A 24,864-nucleotide genomic window follows, 5' to 3' on the forward strand; every position below is an offset into this window, starting at 1 on the left:
TCAAAATCTCGTGAAATATCGCCAGATGAGCGCTGTTTTATCCTAATCCTACCCCTAAACCTAATTCTTAACTAAATAATCCACGTGAATTATTCCATAGCTGCATTCATTTTAGCTATAACTGCTGTTTTTCATCCGAATTTTAACACCAAACCCAACAACTCGCGAGATTTGACCGTAGCTGTGTTCCTTCTAACCATGACTCTGTCGCGAAAACGGTGTGATCGACTTCATGCGGCGCTACGCAGACTGATCAGCGTATGACATTGAGATACCGCGATAGCACGATTTTTAGTCCCTCTCGCGGTCTTCTGTTGTCATACACTGATTAGTCTGCGCATGTGTCCGTACAGTCGAACACTGTGTGCAAATTGAATGATATTTTTCACATCGCGTTAATTATTATTAATTCGACGATTATTAGAAACAAAATATAATTTAATATTGTAATATTTGATTTGATTTAATAGACACACATTGGTGTGTAATGTTTTAAGGGTGTGTCAGTTATGCAAGGGGCAGCAGCATAGTTAAATGCACTCAATGCAGCGAACTTGTACTTGGCATCATCATTTAACTTCAGTCCTAAGCTTAGCATTTTGAAACTGGAGCTTTGATTTGAACATCTTATCAGGTAACATCGGAGGCAATGTCTCTCTGACGTGCAATTTTTATTTCTACGATGTTTACGTTGTCAGGATTTGTGATGCCAGGCATGCAACTGTTTTCTTAGGAATTCAGCAGTAAAAATGGCAGCCTCTTTGCTTAGGACTGGACGACTCGGCACCCTCAGGGTAATACAATGATTTGTTTCCCGATATTTATTATAAAAAAAATAAAATATGCATGCACGTTGTAGTGATTTATACACACAATTGTTTAATCACGTGACTAAACGAACGTTATGTGCACTATGTGTAAATGTGCAGACTGTCTGTCTAGTTTTCTAGCTTATCTGTGGGGCTGTTTACACTTGGTATTAAGATGTGTTTTCATCGATCGGATCACAAGTGGACGAGAGAGACACATTACGTTTACACCTGGTATTTAAATCCGTCTCTTTTGTCCACTTTCGACCGCTTCTGTGCTGAATACTATGAGGGGGTGGTCTGTGAGACGGTGGGCGAGTCTCTCTGCTGTCATTCAAACCCGAGCGGGAGTAATTATGAGTTTACATTAAGGTGACCAGACGTCCCCGTTTTCCGGGGACAGTCCCGTTTTTTGGTGTTCTGTCCCCGACTGAAGCTGTCCCCGGAAATGTCCCCGTTTTACAGCATGTCCAAAACAACCAGCAAATACACTGAAAACCCGATCAACATAGCGTTTGTAGTACCAGAGCAATCATGTAAAGATTATTTTTTACCAGCAGAGGGGGCCCAGAGCTACTTATTACTTGCGCACGTCACTGATTTAGCGAACAAGATTTTACAACGAGACACATGAGAAAGCATCATTATCATCAATCAAGTTATCATAAGATATGAAAACAGTTAAAGTTATGGGGGCTTAAAGTACTAACTACTCATGTTAAATTAAAATAATAAACCAATGAAGTGAACTGATCACAGTATGTTACGGAGCATTTGTTTTCTGTAGGCTACATATGTTTACATTTTGCATGTTTCCTTCTGTTCTTCACATTTACAATGTTATGAAGTCAGCTGAAGTAGTACCTTAGAAGTCATTTTTGATGAGGTATGTCTCTTGTGTAAAAAACGGGAGAAAATAGATTTTTAGGCTACAGAAATTGTTCAATTTATTGAATTAGAAACACTGCAAAAAATGACTTTCTTATTAGTATTTTTCTCTTGTTTTCAGTACAAATTCAAAAAAATTCTTAAGTCAAGATGCATTTTCTTGATGGGCAAAATGACCTAAGAATATAAGTCTAATTTTTAGACCAAAATATCAAACTTGTGCTTAAAACAAGCAAAAAAATCTACCACTACTTAATTCAAGGAAAATATTGTTTGTTTTAAGCACAAATTCACTTATTTGTGTTTTTGTCTTAAGGCTAGATTTTTCTGGGGGGATTTTGCTTATCAAGAAAGTGCATCTTGTTTTGGGACTTTTTAGATATTTGTGCTGAAAATAAGACAAAAATTCTATTAAGTAAGAAGAAGGTCATTTTTTGCAGTGAACCCACATCAAGAAAAAAAAGAAAAAAAAACATGTCCCCATTTTTTAATTCATAGATAACAACAAATGAGATTTTAATGATATTTTCACCATTTAACTAGGAAATGTCCCCGGTTTTCATTTAAAAAATCTGGTCACCTTAGTTTACATGGATGCAAACTAATATTATGTCGGAGTGCACTGCTTGTTTAGCAAGTAAACATGCTGCACAGTGTTTTGTACATGAGTATGTAAGAGCTTTTTTTGAATTTTCAGCGCAATTGATGAAATAGGATCGCGCAACTTTCACGCGCTTTCAAAACGAAACTACGGAGATCAGCCGCTTAGTTTTATCAATGAAAGGCTAAAAATAGCGCTGTTCACCGAATGTTCACGCCAGAAGTTTAAAAAAAACGTAAAACTTGTGTTTAATACCTCAGATTAGATAAATGGGCGGAGAGAAGGCGGTCGCGTGTGGCTGTTCAAACACATTCAACCACATGTGCGTTCCGCAACTCCAAAGCGATCCGATCGAAAGTGGTTTCGACCACCTCTGGATGTGGTTAAAAGTGGTCGAAAGTGGACGAGCTCAAAACGTTTTGAACACTGTTTACACCTGGCATTAACGTCGTCCACTTGTGATCCGAATGACGAAAACACATGTTAATGCCAAGTGTAAACAGCCTCTGTGAAGAAAAGCTAACGGAGCTCATGGGAAAAATCACCTCACCATTTAATCCACTCGAACTCGATGCATAAAATATCACATTGTGATTCAAATATATTACAACTTGCAAACGTTTGTCTGTATGAATATACTGTCAGTTGAACATGAAAGCACATGGGGCACTGTACTGTGTACATTTTTTGCTGAACACATTCTTGTGCTAGCTAGAGCAAAGATTTGTGTAAACTGCACTTCATAAAATCATTTGCTGTCTCTTTTTAAATGTCTGTTTGTGTGATAGTGTCTGAGGACAGAGAGATGGAGTTCTTTAAGAGTTCCTGTTGTCTCTCTGAGTTCAAAATCTGGGGACAACAAGAAGTCCAAGTTCAACAAAGGTAAACGTCTCATATTTAACATTTCATATTTTTAAATGTATATAGGGTATGTTTTTTTTCTGCCATTCATTTAAATGAATCTAAGGTGTGGACATCGCTGTACATCTGATCTGACACATGGGTAAATGTCATGCAGTAGACATCTGCTATGTCCTCTGACCTCAGCTGCTGTTTATAAACCTGCAACAGAATGAGCTTTGTTTGCTCTCACTCTCTATAGCTTGATTGTATAGTGACAACACACAAATAAATATGCATACTACAGTCATGCACACACAAAACACATTGTTATGTAACATATATATTCATTGAACCAATACACTTGTCACCTTTTAATTATTATACCAAACCAATGGTTTATGTTAATGCATTTGACAGATCCTTTTACCAGATTTTGCTCTTGCATAAATCTGCATTAGAGGTCCATATTTTTAGTACATAAATGGTTGGATTTATTGTGACTTGTACAACTGAGACGAGACAGCACTGATCTTTGTATGCTAAAGAATGTTTTATACAACATTAGTGAGTTGAAACGTATACTTTTTGATACCGAAATCTGTTTTCACACCATCAGATTTACTTATCGTCAAAGTTCAAGTTGAGTTAGGTGTTATATCACTAATCTATGAGTCATCCTTTCATTACACTCCAGAGGACACAAACAAGTGATCTTTTATGCTGGAATTCATATTGAACAAATTATTTGCTTCACTGCTTAAATTATGTTCTAAGCATTTTAAACAAGTTAAACTAGTCATGTGTAGAAAGATCCGTATGCCCCTTTTACATAGTTGTCGTTCTCTTTGTGGTGTTGTGCTTGCAGATGTTCTTTGCAATCATATGCTTAGTGAGTGATATATATATATATCACCCTGACATATCATAATCAGAGCCTGAACTGCATGAATAAGCATTAATGGTTTCTGCCACTACCTTTGTTCATTGAAGAGAATTTGATGAAGCCCAAGGCCTTATTGATGAAGCCCAATGACAGAAGAAGCTGTTTTAAAGAGTTAAAATAAAAAAGACATCAAAATTAAGCCCAGACAAGTTGATTAAACGTAAAAAAAAAACATATGGTATCTCGATGCCCTAAAAATGCCAATTTTGCCTTGTTATAAAACTTAAGTAATGTTAAAGGGGCAGTGAATTTGTCGATTTTATTGTTTTATACTGTTGTCTGAGGTCTACTTTTGATGTTTTTGAATGTAAAAACCACATGAACATCATAAGCAATAAGTAATAGGCTATTTTGTAACATGGATTAGTGTCTGTCTGGAGAAATGGTTCGTTTGAAGGGGCGGGCCGCGTTGAAGACCTGGACGTAAACGCCCACTGCAATGATTGGATAGCTTCATTCCCTGTCATTACATGTGGGGAAATGTTTTAAAAACATTAATGTGTAAAAATAGCAGCTGAACACATATATGTTTGAGCCACAAAAGATTTTGGGTGCTAAAGATGATACACATAAATGACTACGTATAGACCGTTTCAGCAGTAACAACATAAACAAGCGGCTGTCGTGGTCCGCACATAACTTCCGGTAAACTCAGCTAAGAATAAATAACAACAAAGTGCTTTAAATGTAGTTTATTTATATAACAAGCAAACAAACAACACATAGATTATCTAGGAAACCAAAACATTTGTTATTTTTGACGAGGCATTTGTTCAAGAGATCAGTTTAGCAACTAGTCAGACCATTAAAAAAAACAAAACCAGAAGTAAAGTTCGGATCCAGACGTGTATCGCGTAAGCGCACGTGCGTGCGATGAAACCATCTATAGTAAAGCAGAAACAAAAATGTAAACTCGACGTGGCTAAATTACCGTACCGTAATTTCCCATAGCCTTTTTTGATTCGCAAAAAATAAGCTCTGTGTTTTACAAAAGTTTATGGCACCGTTTCGTACAACAAGATCATCTTCATCGATGAACACAACTTTTATGATTTTTGAAGTCTAAATGCATTTACTAGAAATTAAAAGCTTACTTTAGGCTACAGGCGAACACCATAGTCTCTCGGCATCAATGTCATCACTACTAAGGTTCCTTCAGCTCTTTCAAACTTTATTAAACAAATTTGAAACATGTTCCCTTGTTGCTTTTTTTAAGTTTAAAGTCCTCAACAAAGTCTTTAGTCCTATGTAGCAACTTGTTAGCAACCACATAAGCACAAAACGTGAAAATATTTTAGGCTTATGTTAACCCAAGGAGTTTAACTAAAACCCCATTAAAACCATTAAAGGGACCATTTAAAATGTCCGCCAAAAAAAAAAATCAATTCATACTCCACACTCCAAACAGAAGGGGGCAGTATACCTCCAGAAAGTGAGTTGGTCTATTTTAATTTAGCAGGATATATCAAGTTTGATTTACATAAGCAACTAAGTAAGTTATCATTAGTCACAAAAAAACATTCGGTCTCATTAAAATTGCAATGCTTTCCTCTACGTTTCGTGCGTCCATTTGGTGTTCATTATCATCGAAGACATTTCAAGCTTCTTAGCTAATGTTACATTTTAGCATCAGCTTGGTAGATAACGGGTGAAAACCGGATCGGATCCGTGGGTAGAGTTAACTATTTAACGCTAACAGCTAAGGATGCGCGATAATTTGCATGCGATAGTCATTGCGCTTCTGGTCAGTGAAGCCGGTTTCTTGATTAAAAGTGAATCGCCATCGGCTGCTTTCAGATGGAGCCACATTTAATGCACAAAGCCGTAGTTCATGTACAAGCTGAGCATAGGTTATCCCAAGGCCTATTATAAGTGAACTCCTAGCGAAATACTAACAGCATCTTACTTACCAATCGAAAAGAAATGTTGTCATTTCGGAGTCGAACCTAATTTCTTTCATGTCCATTAGTTGTCTCCAGCGATGAAAAGCAGTGCCAGTATTTACTCTGGTTCGTTCCTTTATTTATCAGATTTTATTTGTGATTCCCGAACGCGTTGCTCCCTGCAGCGAATGGTTGTGGTAGTGGTAAATGTCTCTTGCTTCAGCCATTCTTCCGCTCTCTTCCCTGAACTGAAATGCGTCCGAAAACCCTATTGCAAGGCAGGAAGGCATCAAGGCATGTCCGAATCCATGGCTGTCCGAATTGCATTTCTCTGAGCTCCCTTCATGTCAACAAGTCAGCTGCCTTAGTTTTCGGACGCAGCGGTAGTAGAGGGCTGTACTTCCACACATGCGACTTATTCGTGTATTGCAGTTTGGCTGGCGGTTATGTACGTGGCCCGCATACCGCCTCCCATGGTCGAAACTGGTATTACGACACCTGTCGGGCTGTAGCTAGTAATTTAGCATGCTAATTAAGTGTGCTTGCAAAAGCACACTTATTGTTCTTCTTAAGTTTTATTATTAAGTGTGCTTGCAAAAGCACACTTATTGTTCTTCTTAAGTTTTATTATTCTTATTATTATTATTATTATTATTATTATTATTCCCGGGTAGATTTTTTGTGTCAGCTCTAGCGACCAGACCGTTTGACGCAGAGACACCGTTCAAACTTTAAAATGTTCGGGCAGTACCGGTGTAAGTTGCTTGAGAGGATGAAGTCACAGATCCATGTCGTTCGGCCGCCATATTGGAAAGAACACAAAACCTTAAAAAAGTTTCACAGGTCACAAATTTTGTCCAAACTTCATGAAATTCCACGTACGCGATCCTTGGACCGAGCCTCACAAAAGTTACTAGAAGGATTTTTGATTTTCGGAAGCGTTTGCGCGCCACAGCCCAAACTAAATGTGCGTCAACGCCGCCAAAACAGGAAGTAGTTCAAATCTCAATATGTCTGTAACATTTATTAACCAAAAATTTTATATGAACTCTTTACTCCAATGTGAAGATGCCCAAGATAAAAAAACATTGCAGTAACATGTCTATATTATGTTATTTTCACTTTAAAATGTCCAATTAAAACCTGTGTAAAAAATAAAAAATGTCATTAGCCTTTACCAGTAGAGGGCAGCCTTTACGTTCAAACGTGTTTTTTAGACAGAATGTAAAGATAGCGGCAGCCATCTTTAGAAGCTAAGCTAACAGGCTATTGCTCCGTGGAAAAGTTTGAATAACAATGGCGGGATGTAGTTTTAAGGTTTAAATGGCAAAATGGAATAGAGAAGAGCTGTTGAGAGAATCGAGTGTTCCTTTAAGAGCCATAATACAGCGAAGAGCTGAGGAAGAGAAAGCAGAGAAGCCCGGGGAAGAGGCGACAGCCTCAGACCCTGCTGCGAGCCCATGGAGGACTCGGTAACCTCGGCTGCCACCCAAGCTTCGTATCGTATATGGACAGATTCCTGGATACATATTTTTAGAATCATAAACTTCATCTTATTCACTATACAGTATGCGGTTTCGGACGCAAAACTGCAAATGGATTTTATATTCTGAATGCTTGAATCAACGCGAGCTCTCTGGAGAACGTGCATTTTTACATACAGGTAGGAATTATATGATTCAGACATATTTTAATCCCTTTCTTTTATTTCAGTGATATATGGCACGACAAGTTTAATTCCCTTTTTCATCAATGTAATACATTGTAAACGTATTAGTTTGTAAAGACGTCAGTTTCGCGTCCTCGCGTAACGTTAGCAGTGATCGTTTTTCATCGGCTCTATAACAGCTGCATGGTTTAAATCAGTGGTCTCAAACTCCCGGCCCGCGGGCCATTTGCGGCCCGCCCTCCCCCTGTCTGCGGCCCGCGTCAACTTTCAAAAATATAAAATAATCTGGCCCGCAGAAAGATTTATATTCGTTTGATTTTTTTATTTAAACGTTCAAGAGTTCGTTCACATGTCGCGTCTAACAACGCGTTAAAACGAGTCAAAGCATTACTTTCCAACGTGCTCGAGAGCGGAAGTTGCGCTCCGGGGCGTGGGTCGCGTCACCGGTTGCTACGCAGCCATGATCCGCACGCTCCGTGATGTCGAGGATCACTGAATGCGTGATCGGATTTTAATTCCTCAACTGAACCTCGCGTCAATCATACCATTGTCACCATGCGATCAGTTAATCTGGTCGGGACTTTGTAGTGTTTGTCTAGAGAAGATTTGTTACTTCCGGGTGGATATCAGCTGTTACTCAGAGAAGATCGAGCTGCGGTGGGCTTAGTTCACCTCACGTCACAGCATCTAATGGAAACACCGCATATGGAGGCAGAGCGGTAGATGTAATGCAGGTTAAGAAAAGAGAAAAGATGAGGAGAAATGTAAAGAAGATAAAAGTATGTATACTGCTATATATAATGAAGTATAATATATTATTATGTAGCTTTCTATTCAATTACACATAGAGCACTACTATTATTTTTTCTGTCCAATATATCTTATATAACATGGACTAATTCAAAAGTTATGGGATCACTTTCAATTATTAATATTTTCCCAAATATAATATAAAATTTATTAAAACTGAAATAATAAAGAACATAATGAAGTCAATACTATGACTGAAAACAATCCAAAATAAATCAAAACAGAAACACGTACTGGTGGTAATTTTTATAATAGTTTATAAATGTATACAGTAATTAAATTTGTTAGTTTAGTGCAAGGTTTTAATAGGTCTTAGTTAAGATAAGATTAAGAAAAGATTTACTTAGGCTACTTTTATAAAATAATGCATATTAAAAAGATAAAACCATTGCTTATATATTTTCAAGTATTATTATACATTAAATAATAGAAATTAAACATGACATTTACAGAAACATTGTACTTTTTGAACGTTAAAATAGCTCTGCGGCCCCCCGATGAACTGTCTGTCTTAAAAATGGCCCCAAGCCAGTTTGAGTTTGAGACCCCTGGTTTAAATGATTGTGAATTGACGCGAAAAAGTGTCACTTTACCTTAAATCATGCATGTTATGCCAAGTGTATTTAACAGTCATGACTTTGAGAAATGTATGACACATTAAAACACAGCTTGCCACAGCTAGAAGACTGCGTATATTTACATAATCTTCAGATAAGAAAGTTATATATCTAAATCGTATGCTTGACTAACGGGAACACGATCGATTGCATTATGCTGTCAATCATTATGCTGTCAATCACTCAGCGAAGCATTGATTTCACATGGAAAGCAAGAGGACAGGGTCGCAATCTTGATGCGCGTGCATATGTTGCATGAGATGCAGAGCACGAGTCACCCCTTCACGTGTATTCGCGCTTTGGTCTGCCCGCGTCAAGATGCGAAGACTGACAGTGGTGCGTTAAGAGAACACGGACTCTATGGCTGTTTTAACTTTCTTTATTGTATTTCCAGCTTACAAAAACTCCTCTGCCGACAGTTGTTGTCTGATATGTCGGCTCAATGATCACAATGACATTAGATGTCTTAATAAAGGAAACGATTTTTGTGAACTGGATAAAAGATCCTGGCGTTTCTCCGAAGTTCAAAGCAGACAAAGGCTCAAATATTATGCGAGTCATCGTTCTCAAACAAGAATGCAATTTAAACGAGTAAGTCAATCGGCCATCGCTCACAGCCCAGCACCTGCACCACTGCATGCGTATCGCGCTGACAAACATACACCTGATTTTACTGCCCTGACGAAATCTAAAAGTATAATTTCTCTTATTAGAAGCTAGCCTTATGTTTGCCAGTTATTAAGATGGCGGTTGTAGTTTAAATAGAGGTCGTGAAATAATTAGCATTGCCAAAAAACTGCATAAAACAATGTTATGTTCCATATTATAAACTTTTGGTTATGTGTACTTAAGTGAGTAAATAAGTTAAATTCTCAATGAGTGTGATATGGCTCTTATTTACCCCTTTAAATGAAGAATAAAGCTTACTCGGGTATCTTACAATGCACTTATGTTGTTATGCAGTTTTAAAATACAAAATACGAACGTCTGGATGTAGATAAAGCCTACTTGGTCATATTACAATGCACAAGTTTTGTTGTATGCAGTTTGAAAATACATGTTTGTAGAAAAAGTATATTGTACAATGCACTGATTTTGTTGTTATGCAGTTTCAAAATACAACATGAGAATGCTTAAATGTATATGTAGTCATCATCACTGATGTATCTCTGGCCTCCATGACAAACTAATTGAATAGCCCTGTCGTAGACGCTCAACACACAATCATATTCATAAATAGTAAAGAAATGAAATGATATTAGGCTATCAGTGCTGCTGTCGCTCTTTCCTATCGCTTATTTTAAAAATGAGCTTATGATCAATAAAATGCAGCTTACATCTGCTGCTTTTGGTGACGTGAACTCTGGCCTACATTAAGTCTCATGTTTTTAAGATTATCTTAAGTACTAAAGAAGAATTTTTGGTATATTATGTACAAAACTAGTGTGTGAAAATAGGACACTTTAAAGTGATTGTTCACCCAAAAATTAAAATTATTTAAATTACAATTCTAAAAAAATTTAATAAGAAAACACTGAACATGTGCAGCATAGCTGTTATAGTTGGTTCTAGGCTAGCTAGAGCGGGTTATCTAGGCTTGTGATCCCTGTATTTACATAAAATGGTCTGTGCTAAACCCCGGATGTCCTTCAATGCTGGAAACACCCCTGGTTACAAGCCTGTATACATTTCTGTGTGTGTGTGTGCGTGTGTGCGTGCGTGCGTGTGTGTGTGTGTGTCAGGAATGCTTTCACGTAGAGGTCGACCGATATGGCTTTTTCTCTGGCCAATGCCGATATTTAGAAATCAGGGCAGCTGATGGCCGATATGTTAGGCCGATTTTCTATATGTACATAATTATCAAAATGTTCTCATCATTAGCAGATATTTTAAATGTAAAAATGTCACTATTTAAGTCAAAGTCTTTAAAAAAAATTATGACTGGTCTTTCTGAAGAGTTTTACAACCTCCTCTGCACCATGCATTTATCAGACACAGATATTACCTGACACTCTTCTGTCATCATCTTTGATCAGTTTTTTACCATGGCTTTTATTGCTTTGTAGGATAAAATCCTTATTTGGTAGACCTGATAAAATATTTATTCATCATAAAGTTAACATAGACATTTATTACTATGTTTTTTAGTTGAGACTGTTATTTAGGGCAAATCTTTCTAAACAGATTTACATTCTCCTTTCTGAGGCGCTATAAGTGACTGATTGTGCTGACAGTGACGTCTTGTGAGTTTAGTGTTGGGACAGATCTGTTGTTTCAACCGTTCATTCAAACGAATCCGTTCAAAGGAGTCAGTTCGCGAATCGGACGCATTGTGTTGTAATCCAGGCTGAGCAGCGCAAAACTGTAAACAAAGTGTTACTGTAACAACACGAAAAACATTTCCTCGGTGGATATGATTTGGTCTTCCGACCTTTCGCCATCGAGTCAGTTTTGTTTTGAGTAATAAAAGCAGGGAGACAGTTTAAAGACAGAACTGTCTCCCTGCTCTCCAGTAACGCATAACTTATGTTGTTATGCAGTTTTAAAATTCAAAATACGAACATGTCTGGATGTAGCATTTTTTTGTGGAGGGAGGTGCCCTTTTTTTTAGGTTAGAGCAACTGCCCCTTAAAATTCCTGTGCACGTCCCTGATGCTTAGTTACTGTTGAACGGGAACACGATTGATTGCATTATGCTGTCAATCACTGAGTGAAATATTTTTTTTATGGTAAATTTTAGAGAAACAGTTGTTACAAGTCTGTATACATTTCTGTGTGTGTGTGTGTGTGTGTGTGTGTGTGTGTGTGTGTGTGTGTGTGTGTGTGTGTGTGTTTTTAAAATGTTCGGGCAGTTCCGGTGTAAGTTGCTTGAGAAGATGAAGTCACAGATCCATGTCGTTCGTCCGCCATATTGGAAACCTTAAAGTTTCACAGGTCACAAATTTTGTCCAAACTTCACGAAATTCCACGTACACGATCCTTGGACCAAGCCTCACAAAAGTTACTAGAAGGATTTTTGATTTTCGGAAGCGTTTGCCCGTCACAGGCCAAACTAAATGTGCGTGGACGCCGCCAAAACAGGAAGTAGTTTATATCTCAGGAATGATTTCACGTATTGAAACCAAACTTTGTACATGAATTTCGGTCTCCAATGTGAGGATGCACAACATCAAAAGAACAATTTTTTTTCTAAAATTTTACGCTGCCAAACAGGAAGTAGTTTATATCTCAGGAACGCTTTTACGTATTGAAACCAAACTTTGTACATGAACTTGGGACTCCAATGTGAGGATGCACAAACTAAATCGGCGGCACCAGAGCAAGCACACTTTTGCAGTTCGTCCCGAAATGCATTTTCTAGTTCTTATTATTATTATTATTATTATTATTCCCGGGTAGATTTTTTGTGTCAGCTCTAGCGACCAGACCGTTTGACGCAGAGACACCGTTCAAACTTTAAAATGTTCGGGCAGTACCGGTGTAAGTTGCTTGAGAGGATGAAGTCACAGATCCATGTCGTTCGGCCGCCATATTGGAAAGAACACAAAACCTTAAAAAAGTTTCACAGGTCACAAATTTTGTCCAAACTTCATGAAATTCCACGTACGCGATCCTTGGACCGAGCCTCACAAAAGTTACTAGAAGGATTTTTGATTTTCGGAAGCGTTTGCGCGCCACAGCCCAAACTAAATGTGCGTCAACGCCGCCAAAACAGGAAGTAGTTCAAATCTCAATATGTCTGTAACATTTATTAACCAAAAATTTTATATGAACTCTTTACTCCAATGTGAAGATGCCCAAGATAAAAAAACATTGCAGTAACATGTCTATATTATGTTATTTTCACTTTAAAATGTCCAATTAAAACCTGTGTAAAAAATAAAAAATGTCATTAGCCTTTACCAGTAGAGGGCAGCCTTTACGTTCAAACGTGTTTTTTAGACAGAATGTAAAGATAGCGGCAGCCATCTTTAGAAGCTAAGCTAACAGGCTATTGCTCCGTGGAAAAGTTTGAATAACAATGGCGGGATGTAGTTTTAAGGTTTAAATGGCAAAATGGAATAGAGAAGAGCTGTTGAGAGAATCGAGTGTTCCTTTAAGAGCCACAATACAGCGAAGATCTGAGAAAGACGGAGAGCAGAGAAGCCCGGAGAAGAGGCCACAGCCTGAGACTCTGCTGCATAGAGCCCGTGGGGCACGCAGCACCATCGGCTGGCACCCAAGCTTCGTATCGTATATGGACAGCGGAATCCTGGATACATATTTTTAAAATCCTAAAACTTCATCTTATTCACTATACAGTATGCGGTTTCGGACGCAAAACTGCAAATGGATTTTATATTCTGAATGCTTGAATCAACGCGAGCTCTCTGGAGAACGTGCATTTTCACATACAGGTAGGAATTATATGATTCAGACATATTTTAATCCCTTTCTTTTATTTCAGTGATATATGGCACGACAAGTTTAATTCCCTTTTTCATCAATGTAATACATTGTAAACGTATTAGTTTCGCTCGCGTCAGTATCGCGTCCTCGCTCGCGTGATCGTTTGGCGTCGGCTCTATGACAGCTGCATGATTTAAATGATTGTGAATTGACGCGAAAAAGTGTCACTTTACCTTAAATCATGCATGTGACGCCAAGTGTATTTAAACAGTCATGACTTTCAGAAATGTATGACACATTTAAAAACACAGCTTTTGCCAGAAGACTGCGTATATGCCATTTACATGATCTTCAGGTTAGAAGATACATATATCTAAATCGTATGCTTAGCTACTGTTGAACGGGAACACGATTGATTGCATTATGCTGTCAATCACTGAGGGAAATATTTTCTTTTATCATTAATTTCACAGTCTGGGTCGACAGAGGCGCGGGCGCCGCAAAATCTTTATTTTTCAATCACTCCGCAAAGAGACTTAGATAACTCTGCTGATTTTGGACTTACATATATGATTTATACATCATTTAAAACTTTAAAGTGTCTAGTATTTTTTCTGTCCACTCCCATTAAAAACAGAATGTTGTGCTTTTCGCAAAATTAAGAAAATAAACATAATGCGGGTTTGCTCTCTCTCTTAGTGACGTCCTTTCAGAAACACGTCAGAAAAATGAGCTGTAACTTAACGAATTGTTTTCATAGAAACATAAGATAAATGTCTACATAATGCTTGGAATGTCTGCTTTTAAATGGTGTAAGTGAAATCGAAAACAAATATTGTACTTCGTTGTTAACTGTATTAAAAGAGGGAGATGTACCGTCTCTCATGTTACTGCATTATTTATAAAGAGCCACGCCCCGCTCCATTGAAGAGAAGAACAGAGATCATCCATATTCATTAGTCAACGCCACAACGAATGTTTTCTCTGTGCTTGCTCATACAGCAAAGGCTCAAATATTATGCGAGTCATCGTTCTCACAAAAGAATGCAATTTAAACGAGTAAGTTAATCGGCCATCGCTCACAGCACAGCATCTGTCCTGCACCACTGTATGCATATCGCGCTGACAAACATACACGTGATTTTACTGCTCTGATGAAATCTAAAAGTATAATTTCTCTTATTAGAAGCTAGCCTAATGTTTGCCAGTTATTAAGATGGCGGTTGTAGTTTAAATAAAGGGTTGTGAAATAATAAGCTTTGACAAAAAACTGCATAAAACAATTTTATGTTCCATATTATAAACTTTTGGTTATGTGTACTTAAGTGAGTAGATATGGCTCTTATTTACACCTTTAAATGTAGAATAAGAATAGAACTCGGGTATCTTACAATGCACTTATGTTGTTATGCAGTTTTAAAATACAAAATACAAACATGTCTGGATGTAGATAAAGCCTACTTGGTCATATTACAATGCACAAGTTTTGTTGTATGCAGTTTGAAAATACATGTTTGTAGAAAAAGTATATTGTACAATGCACTTATTTTGTTGTTATGCAGTTTCAAAATACAACATGAGTATGTTTAAATGTATATGTCGTCATCATCACTGATATATCTCTGGCCCTCATGACAAACTAATTGAATAGCCCTGTCGTAGACGCTCAACACACAATCATATTCATAAATAGTAAAGAAATGAAACGATATTAGGCTATCAGTGCTGCTGTCGCTCTTTCCTATCGCTTATTTTAAAAATGAGCTTATGATCAATAAAATGCAGCTTATATCTGCTGCTTTTTGTGACGTGAACTCTGGCCTACATTAAAGGTGCAGTGTGTAATTTTTAGAAGGATCTCTTGACAGAAATGCAAAATAATATACAAAACTATATTATCAGGGGTGTATAAAGACCTTTCATTTGGCTCTTATATGGCCGTTATGTTTTTATTACTTTAGAATGAGATGTTTTTATCTACATACACAGAGGGTCCCCTTACATGGAAGTCGGCATTTTGTGCCACCATGTTTCTACAGTCTTAATGGACAAAATCATGACATGTTTGTCCTGTGGTGGCTACCGTAGCTTCTCTATGCATTTCAAAAGCGAGGGGTGAGCTGTGAACTGAGCTTTTGGTTGCAATTTGGAACCTCACCACTAGATGCCGCTAAAATTTACACACTGCACCTTTAAGTCTCATGTTTTTAAGATTATCTTAAAGGGCCATTTCACCGATAGGAACATTAATCTTTATGGAAAGTGAGTCATATTTGTAGTCAAAATGTAACATAAATGTAGAATTTTGTGCCTATTTGACAGAGAAAAGACAAAAATTTGACTTTAGAGCACATTTGTATGAAAAACTACAACTGCCACTATGCACCACAATGCACAGCTCTGCAAGCCACTCCCATTACTCGGAACACGGCTCAGACATGCTATTATGTACATAAATGACACGTTAGTAAAACAAAGAAAATAGCCACCACCACTGTGTCTGACTGACACCAATCATGATTTACTTTTAAACGTGATGTTACATTGTGTTACACACAATAACACTCTGGCCTGGTGTGTAGCAAAGTCTTATTCAAACAGTAACGTGCGGTTTCAGATCCACAGTACAAATGTCTTTCCAAGTACTTAAAAAAGTGTATGCATTTTAAATGTTTATTTAGTTTTACCAATTTTCTTTTTGTCTCTTGTTTACTGTAATTACATTTGTGTTATTATTGGCCTCACTGCTCTCACAATATAGACATATAAAACACCGCTCAGATATGCTATTGTGTACATAAATGCCACGTTAGTATAACAAAGAAAATATAAACACTTACTTTAGTCCGTTTATCCCTGCATCCTCCACACAAACGCGTCCCCTGCATAATATCTCCACAGACGCGCTGCCTCAGCTCTTGGAGCTTGTGCTCGTAAACCGAAACACGTCTTTGAAATAAGCACGCGACCAGAAACATTCACAAAACAAACGTCCATATCCTTATCTGATCCAGAAATGTTAAACCGAAAGCAAACGGCGCGAGTCCGTCCAAGCTTATATACTCCGCAGCGCGTCTGCTCGTAAACCGAAACATGTCCGTGAAATAAACGTTCCAAACGCGCGCAAACTTCCTCTCTTGCATAGAAACCTTCACCAAACAAACGTCCATATCCTTATCTGATGCAGAGATGTTATAAAGAAGCCACACAGCGAGAGAACAGGCAAGCTTCTCTACGCAGCAGAGGCCGATGGTTGCTGCGTCTTCACCGGGCTCCTCTACCCAGCCGACGCCCAGGCTCCGGCCTACTCATCGGGCTTCTGTTCCTACATCTGCCTCAGCTCTTTGCAGTATTGTGGCTCATAAAGGTGCAATGTACAGCGGATTAGAGCATCACGCTTGTAAAATCACCCTCTTCCATGTAATATTGATTAACTTCCACTGTTATTGTAACATGAATTCTGGCTCGCTCCACAACGTCTGTTTAGCTTAGCTTAGCATAAAGATGGCGGCTGGTCGTTTTTTTTCGGTCTGTGTTCGTATATTTTCGTAAGTCCCACCCACTTATCTGTAATTGGTCTGAAGCGTGAGTGGGTCCCACCCATAGCCCCCACCTTGGAAAAATGAGGAATGAGTGTCTGTAGTCTTTCACACTCAATAGAGATACAGGATTTCCTTCTTTCAATGACGCAAAATGACGATTTTTACATCATTGAAAGAAGGAAGTGCCTCACTGAAATCAGTATTTCTCCCCTCTCAGGGGAAACTGAGGGAATGGTGCACGACCATTCAAAAACATGACTGGGGTTCTAACGGTACAAAGCTTAATGCAAATGGGTGAAGTTTCCCTTTAAGTACTAAAGGATTTTTGGTATATTATGTACAAAATTAGTGTGTGAAAATATGGCACTTCAAAGGGATTGTTCACTCAAAAATTAAAATTATTTAAATTACAATTCTAAAAAAAATGTAATAAGAAAACACTGAGGGCTTGACATTAACTTTTTGAGGAACTTGTCCTTCGGACAAGTAAATTTGTGTTTCACTTGTCCATGCACAAAAGTCACTTGTCCGGGTAAAGTTTTATAATATAATGTATTTTTTGTGTTTTGATAATCAGTGGCAGAGCAAGGGATTTTTCATAGAGGAGTCGGACAACTAATTTTTTCTTACACTTGTCCTACAAAAAATCCACTTGTCCCGGACAAGCGGACAAGTCTTAATGTCGAACCCTGAACATGTGCAGCACAGCCGTTATAGTTGGTTCTAGGCTAGCTAGCTATCCCTGTATTTACATAAAATGGTCTGTGCTAAGCCCCGGATGTCCTTAAATGCTGGAAGCACCCCTGGTTACAAGCCTGTATACATTTCTGTGTGTGTGTGTGTGTGTGTGTGTGTGTGCGTGTGTGTGTGTGTGTGTGTGTGTGTGTGTGTGTGTGTGTCAGGAATGCTTTCACGTATTGAAACCAAACTTTGTACATGAACTTGGGACTCCAATGCGAGGATGCACAAGATAAAAAACATTCTAAAATGTAACATTTCACAAATCACGTTAGTGACCGCACCAGAGCAAGCACACTTTTGCGGTTCCTCCGGAAGTGCATTTTCTAGTTCAGATTGATATCTCTGCAGCACTATACCTTGTCATTTTTTTAATGGCATCTTGGCCCTTATTTCTTCTCATTCTTTTGATGCGTGTAGCTCATTTTTTAAAATCTTTTACCTCAATTATTACAAATGGCACCTTTAAGGACCATGGAACCATAGGTGCTAAAACATTTCTGGGTTTTGCCCACAAAAATATGTCATCCCTTCGGCACTCAATTATGTGTATAATTATGATGTGATTCAAACACTTGTGTCCATGATGTGGGTCTATATAAAGTTTTAAAACTTGGGTATTTTGCATTGAATCAATTATAAAGACATTTACTGTGGAGTGTTGCTACCAAAAGAGTTTGTTATAAAAACCTTGTCTATGACATCAGGGAGCTTATATAATGTCAGCCAGAGTTTATATTTTGCTTACATAAGTCAAAATAATGAAGTTCGAGGTGGATGCTGATCTGCTCCTTTGTGTTGGAGAACCTGGGTAAGTGTTTTTGCTTTGTGATTTTAAGTAGTCTCCCTTGGGGTCTGATAATGTGCATGATGAATCAAATTATTACATTTTTATGTTTGCCCTGCTTCCCCCTCCACCTTAGAAAAGGCAGCTGCAAAAACATACTTCGATATAGAGAAACTTGTCCAGCACAAAGCGTATGTGGAATTCCCGAAGAAGGAGACAAAAGCTGCTACTGCTGTAACTGCCGCTGCAACAGCAAAAACATCAGCTGGCATCCCCACTGTACCTGAAACCGCTGTCCCTGCAGCTGAAACCGCTGTCCCTGCAGCTGAAACCGCTGTCCCTGCAGCTGAAACCGCTGTCCCTGCAGCTAAAGCACTTGCAGTGGAAGACACTGCCCCTAAAGCTGAAATTGCTGTCCCTGCAGCCGAAGCACCTGCAGTTAAAGTTTCAGTCCCTGCAGTTGAAGCCTCTACCTTGGCAGCCGAAGCCGCTGTCCCTGCAGCTGAAGCCATTGTCCCTGCTGAAGCACCTACAGTTGAAGCCTCTACTTGTGCAGCCGAAGCTGCTGTCCCTGCCACTGAACCATCTGCAGTTGAAGCCGCAGCCCTTGCAGCTGAAGCTCCTGCAGTTGAGGCTGCACCTCTTGCAGCTGAAGCTCCTGCAGTTGAGACTGCACCTCTTGCAGCTGAAGCACATGCAGTTGAAGTCACAGCCCCTTCAGCTGCAGTACCTATAGTTGAAGCCGCAGTCCTTGCAGCTGAAGCACCTGCAGTTGAAGTACCTACAGTTGAAGCCACAGCCCCTGCAGCTGAATCCCCTACAGTTGAAGCCACAGCCCCTGCAGCTGAAGCACCTGCAGTTGAAGCCACAGCCCCTGCAGCTGAAGCACCTACAGTTGAAGCCACAGCCCCTGCAGCTGAAGCACCTACAGTTGAAGATGCAGCCCCTGCAGCTAAAGCACCTACAGTTGAAGATGCAGCCCCTGCAGCCGAAGCGCTTGCAGCTGAAGCACCTGCAGTTGAAGCCGCAGCCCCTGCAGCTGAAGCACCTGCATTTGAAGCCGCAGCTGAAACACCTACAGTTGAAGCCCCTGCTGAAGCATCTATAGTTGACGCCTCTGCTTTTGCATCGTCCCCTGTGTCTGAATCTATCCCAACAGCTGCTGAACCTATTGTTGAACTTGCCACATATGATGTCCCTGCAGCTGAACCATCTCCAGCTGAAACCATTTCTGATGCTACTGCACCAGCTTCTGAAGCCACACCTACAGAAGATAAATCTGTCCAAGAAGTGGTTGTTGAATCTGTCCCTTTTGTAGAAGCCGTCACTGAGGTTGTTGCAGAAGCTGCGGCTAAAGCTGCTCCTGCTGTAGAGGTTGAAGAGTCGGTTGCAGATAAAGCTCCTGCTGAAGAGCTGATAGATTCTGCGCCTGTGATCACGGATGCTACAGGTGTTCCAGCTGAAGCTGTGGAGAAGCCAGAGGGTACACACCATACCCCCTTAAACCCACTCTTTCATATTTTGGAATGCACCACACTTTTGACAACAGTTTATTCTCATTTATGGGTTTTCTATATATTTGTAATGATAATAGTAAGAATTGAAGTAGTATAACCTCATTACAGTTCTGTTTCTACATTTTGTAGGTTTATAATTATAAACAATACAGCTTTGTGTTATTCTTTTGCACATATGCAAGCTTTACTGCAGCTCAGCATCAAGCCCAGTGCACATGGTATGGTTTTTACTGCGATTTTGCTGTCTAGACAAATTATGGGACTCAAAGTTTGTTTTTTCTTAAGATCTGGTGTTGTATCATATAACCTAAAAAGCAGCATATTGTCGCTGCCCGATAAAACTCACGTATGTGTAAAACGGTTACTTTTCAGGAAGTGAAAAAAAACACAGTATTTCAAAAGCAGTTGAATGTAGCGTTGTCATATTGGTACGGCATCTTTACATGTAACCACATTCTTGCCAGTGTAATGATATAATCCACATTTGACCAAAATTTAGTTTAAATGGACATACGTGCATATTTTACAGTAACGGTGGTGTATACGCGTTTTTCCGATCATTAATTAGAATGGCCAAGTCGCGTTTCATATTGACAGATGAATATGCTCAGTTTATTAAATAGCCTACGTCTTAGTTTATTAAATACGCTTAGTTTATTTAATATTAATTATACATTTATTAAATGTCTCTTGCAAACTATGAAGGGACAATGAATCAATACACGGACATGGTAATGCTAGACAGATACTTTGTTTGCACAGTCCTACCGTAATTTTGTCACTCCTAGACGTACGTCTGGCGTCAGGGGGGAAACGTTTACCTCGATGAAGGAAAGTCATTATCTAGGCTATGTTTTTTCGGCTATCCAGTGCTGAGCTTCGATGAAACTTCACGAGACCGGCGAGATGCTTCCACAGGGCGGGAGATACGCGGCGTGATTGACAGCTTTGACATCAAATGGATATACGTGAAAATCAGATGACATGATTTCACAACTTTTTATTGGCCATTTAGATATGTGAAGCATACTGTATACGGAAATTAACCTGGACTTTCAATCCATCGCAAAATCTCAAAATCGGCAAAATGGACATACGTGGTTTTCATCAGACAGCAACGATATGTTGGACAGAAAAACACACTGTGTGCACTTGGCCTAACTTCGTTAAAGGATAGTTCACCCAAAAATAAATTTTGAGCTTTGTGTTGTTTCATCTCACACCATCTTTCTTTGTTCTTCAGAACCTAAACACAGATTTTGGGGTTGTTTTGGGGTTTCTGGTTATTAGTGGATGGTGCATCCTGTTTTCCCCGGAAGTCTCCTCTATTTCACACCTATCTTCTGCACCCCTCCCGTTTTGTTATTTCTCCCAGGAAACTCACGTAATTTGTACGTCCCTACCTTGTTATGAATAATCGCATCAATATATTATTGGGTTCCATCTTGTTTGAAACACATCATAAAATTGTGAACCTATTTTTGACCTCAACCTGGCAACCTGCAACTTGTACTGTTGATATTTGCGCAGGTAGACACTGTGTTCGTTTTTGGGTGAACTATCCATTTAAGGCTATATTCATTATTGGCAAGGACAGAGACCGTATACATTTCATGCTAAACAGTTTAGTGAATTATGTTAAAGTTTCTTGACTCTGTCCATGAACATAGCCATCTTTTCCTCTGTCATCCGTCTCTGTGCAGGCCTGCATTATTTTTGTTTGCTTGTAACTCAATGTGTCATGCAGTGCTTGTTTTTCATTGCACAATTTTCCCCTCACTATTTTCATTTCCTCTAGAGTCTTATGCATCTGTTTTTCTCTTTGTTCAGATTTTTGTGTTTTGGTCTTCCATCTGTGTCATTTTATATTTGAAGTAGTACCCATTGCACCTCGTATAGTTTTTTTGCAGAACATATACTATTATTTTTGCATCTGACGCACATCTAATCTGGTCTATTAGTGTTTGTATCTGTAAGTGTGACTACATTTTTTGCTACTTTGTAAATGTTAATGGAAAACTTTGTCAGAACAACAAAAGCTGTTTTTTTTTATGGTAAATGTTAAAGTCAATGATGATTCGTTTTTTTTTATAGTAACGTAAATGTAATTTGTCACCTTTCCTTTCCCAAGAACACTTTGTCATTGCCTCACTCTCTTTCCTAGGGGATTGCATGATATTAATAAGTCAGTTTATCCTTTTATCTTTTCCTGTGTATGGTGGTTAATATATGAGAGAAATGTACATTGTTCCTCACCTCCTTTCCCAATGTGGTGCTTTCACTGAAATTGAGTTTGCAGTCTGTTTGTTGTATGTGGAATGGATGCAACGGATTATATGGGGATACAACAACTGCTTGAATATACAGTAATATTTAATAACCATTTGTTTTAGGTAAAAAGACAATTTCTTGTCACTCTTGTGTTATGAAATGCTTTCATTTCAGTGAAGATGCAACCTTTGTAGTAGTTACTCACAGCCTGACCTGCTCCTTTTCCTTAATTCTTTACTGTACCTCTTTGTCCACTAGACCTTTCACTGTATATGAGGGCTAAAAGGTTTTCTGTTTGTTGTACATGATTCATGGCATAACATGTATGAAGGATATTATGACTGCAGTAATTGTTGTTTGTTTTTTCCTGTGACTCTCAGCTGGATTGGATCCCATTCAAAATCTTTTTCTAGATTCAATCCGTGCATACACCACACAGAGCAAGTAAGTAGTGCTCTCTTATTCTTACTATTTTACTCTCTCATATCTTATGAGTCATTATTAAAAGCGTTCAATAAGCCAGTTGGTCACTAACATCAACCTCAGATAGGGCTGTCACAATGATTAAATAATTGTCTCATTGCGATTGTTTTGACCTCATCGCGATGATTTCAGATCACCGCAATGATTGCACATCTCTTTGAAAAACACAAGGGGGAGCTGCAGCACCTGTATAAACGAGACCGTATCAGATGGCGCTCCTTAACTGACAGTGTAACGCAATACATTGCAAAGCCGTTCAAGGCGATGGAAATGCAGCATTTAAAGAAATGCTGCAAAACTTTGATAAGCAGTAAACTGCCAGGTAAAACATAAATTTCCAAATCATCAATTCCAAATTTAGGGAAGTGAAGGATGTGTTTCTTAAGGATCTGTAAGGAATAGATTTTTTTGCAGCCACTACAGACATGTGGTCCAGTACAAATACAACCTTAGTTGGCTACTATTTAAGGCCTGTTCTAGTTTATTTTGATTGCATTTTTATTTTCAGTTATTTTTTCCCAGTATTTTTCAGACACTTTACTGTGTTTATTTCTTATGAAGAATCTTCAGTTTTTAAAATATATATTCATAAAATAATTACTTTTAAATATGTGTAATGTGTATTAATATTTACTGCCAGATAAACCTTGAAAAACATTTAATTTATGTAATTACAACAATGTTTGAAAATGATTTCATGAACGAACAAAAATTTTTTTATGAGAATTAAATGTCAAAGCAATAAAACAGACAATTAATCGTCATAATCGCCAAAGTCCAAAAACAGGCAGTTAATCGTCATAATCGCCTCAATTTATTAGACAATTAACCGTCAGCCAAATTGCATCATTGTGATAGCCCTAACTAATCAAACACAAGGTTATAGTAAGCAACTTGTTGCATATTTATTGCGTATCTTCTAATATTGATTAATTTTGCATTATAAATAATGCACTTTCATTTTTACTCAGGGCTACTGGTGGTCTTGTTGATGTTGGACCGGATTACCAGAAAGCTCTTGCTGAGGAAATAACAAAACTACAGCGGCTGTATGGTGGCGGTGACTTGACTTCCTTCCCAGAGTTCAAATTCCCCGGTAGTTTAATTGGAAACGGAAAGTTTAAATTTTGTATTTTGTGACACTGTGATTTTGTTATCATTTGTAACTTTTGTAGGGATTTGTCTTTTTTTAAGTCTTATGGATTTATGAGTTGGTTTGGTTGTGACTGCACTTGTGGTAAAGTTGAACTTTCTAAAAGTACATTATAACTAATGATGTTTTTTTTTTTCATTTACAGAGCCTAAATTTGACGAGGGGTCCTCAAAGTAAACCAGTCTCTTCTGTGCCTCAGTGCAATTATTTAATATGAAACTGAATATTTTGTGTATAGCTTAGCTGTGAAATATATGCTTTCTGATTGCTTTACTGCTTGTCAGGAAGTGTCTTTGAAATATTTGGGAACAGAGTTGAATAAACTGAGCCACACTTTCTGTGTAACATCTTTTCTATTTTTTTCAATAATAATTAACAAATATTGTCGTGAAATACGTGTATGAAAAATTTGTCAATAAAATTGTGTTTTAATGAATTATGATAGCTGTTTCATTACAGGTTGGCTATGTTCATTTGTTTGAAATGTTGTAGTACAAAATAAAGTATTTAAGGTTTATATAAAACTGCATAATGACAAGCTTTGGGGGGGGGGTTCATTCTTATATTACATTGGCAATTATGAGGTAGAATTTGTAAAAAAGCTTGCTTTTTAAATAAAATGATATGTATTTAAAATCTGTTTAATATGTTATCTAGTAAAATGGACACTTAAGGACATCTTGAATAAAGTAATTGTAATTTTAAAATACTAATAACAACATTATTTAATTCAAATACTTATATATTTAGCAGACCTAAAGCAACACGTACAGATTTTAAAATCGCATAAAATGTCTCAAACTTAAGCAAAATAAAAATAAATATATATATATATATATATATATATATATATATATAAAACTTTACCAGTACACATCTTTTTGCAAAATACAACAAACATGCATAGTTTTTAAGTTTTAA

General features: G+C 38.0%; 1 protein-coding gene across 1 annotated transcript; it reads left to right on the forward strand.

The window, feature by feature from the left end:
- The first annotated feature begins 376 nt into the window (after positions 1–376).
- Positions 377–24,467, forward strand: LOC129452136 (uncharacterized). Its single transcript, XM_055215816.2, has 7 exons — positions 377–634; positions 734–794; positions 3,087–3,180; positions 18,656–20,002; positions 22,688–22,751; positions 23,762–23,886; positions 24,089–24,467. Exons 2-7 carry the CDS (start codon positions 750–752, stop codon positions 24,118–24,120), a joined length of 1,707 nt encoding a protein of 568 aa, XP_055071791.2. The 5' UTR covers positions 377–634; positions 734–749; the 3' UTR covers positions 24,121–24,467.
- Positions 24,468–24,864: the final 397 nt, after the last annotated feature.

This window comes from Misgurnus anguillicaudatus, chromosome 17 (assembly GCF_027580225.2).
Source record: "Misgurnus anguillicaudatus chromosome 17, ASM2758022v2, whole genome shotgun sequence".
NCBI classification, from domain to species: Eukaryota; Metazoa; Chordata; class Actinopteri; order Cypriniformes; family Cobitidae; genus Misgurnus; species Misgurnus anguillicaudatus.

Excerpts from the sequence above, each read along its gene's own strand:
- LOC129452136 (XM_055215816.2), top strand. The coding sequence starts at position 750 with ATGGCAGCCTCTTTGCTTAGGACTGGACGACTCGGCACCCTCAGG. Across the intron at positions 3,181-18,655 it reads GAAGTCCAAGTTCAACAAAG|AAAAGGCAGCTGCAAAAACA; the intron begins GTAAACGTCTCA and ends CCTCCACCTTAG. Across the intron at positions 23,887-24,088 it reads CCCAGAGTTCAAATTCCCCG|AGCCTAAATTTGACGAGGGG; the intron begins GTAGTTTAATTG and ends TTTCATTTACAG.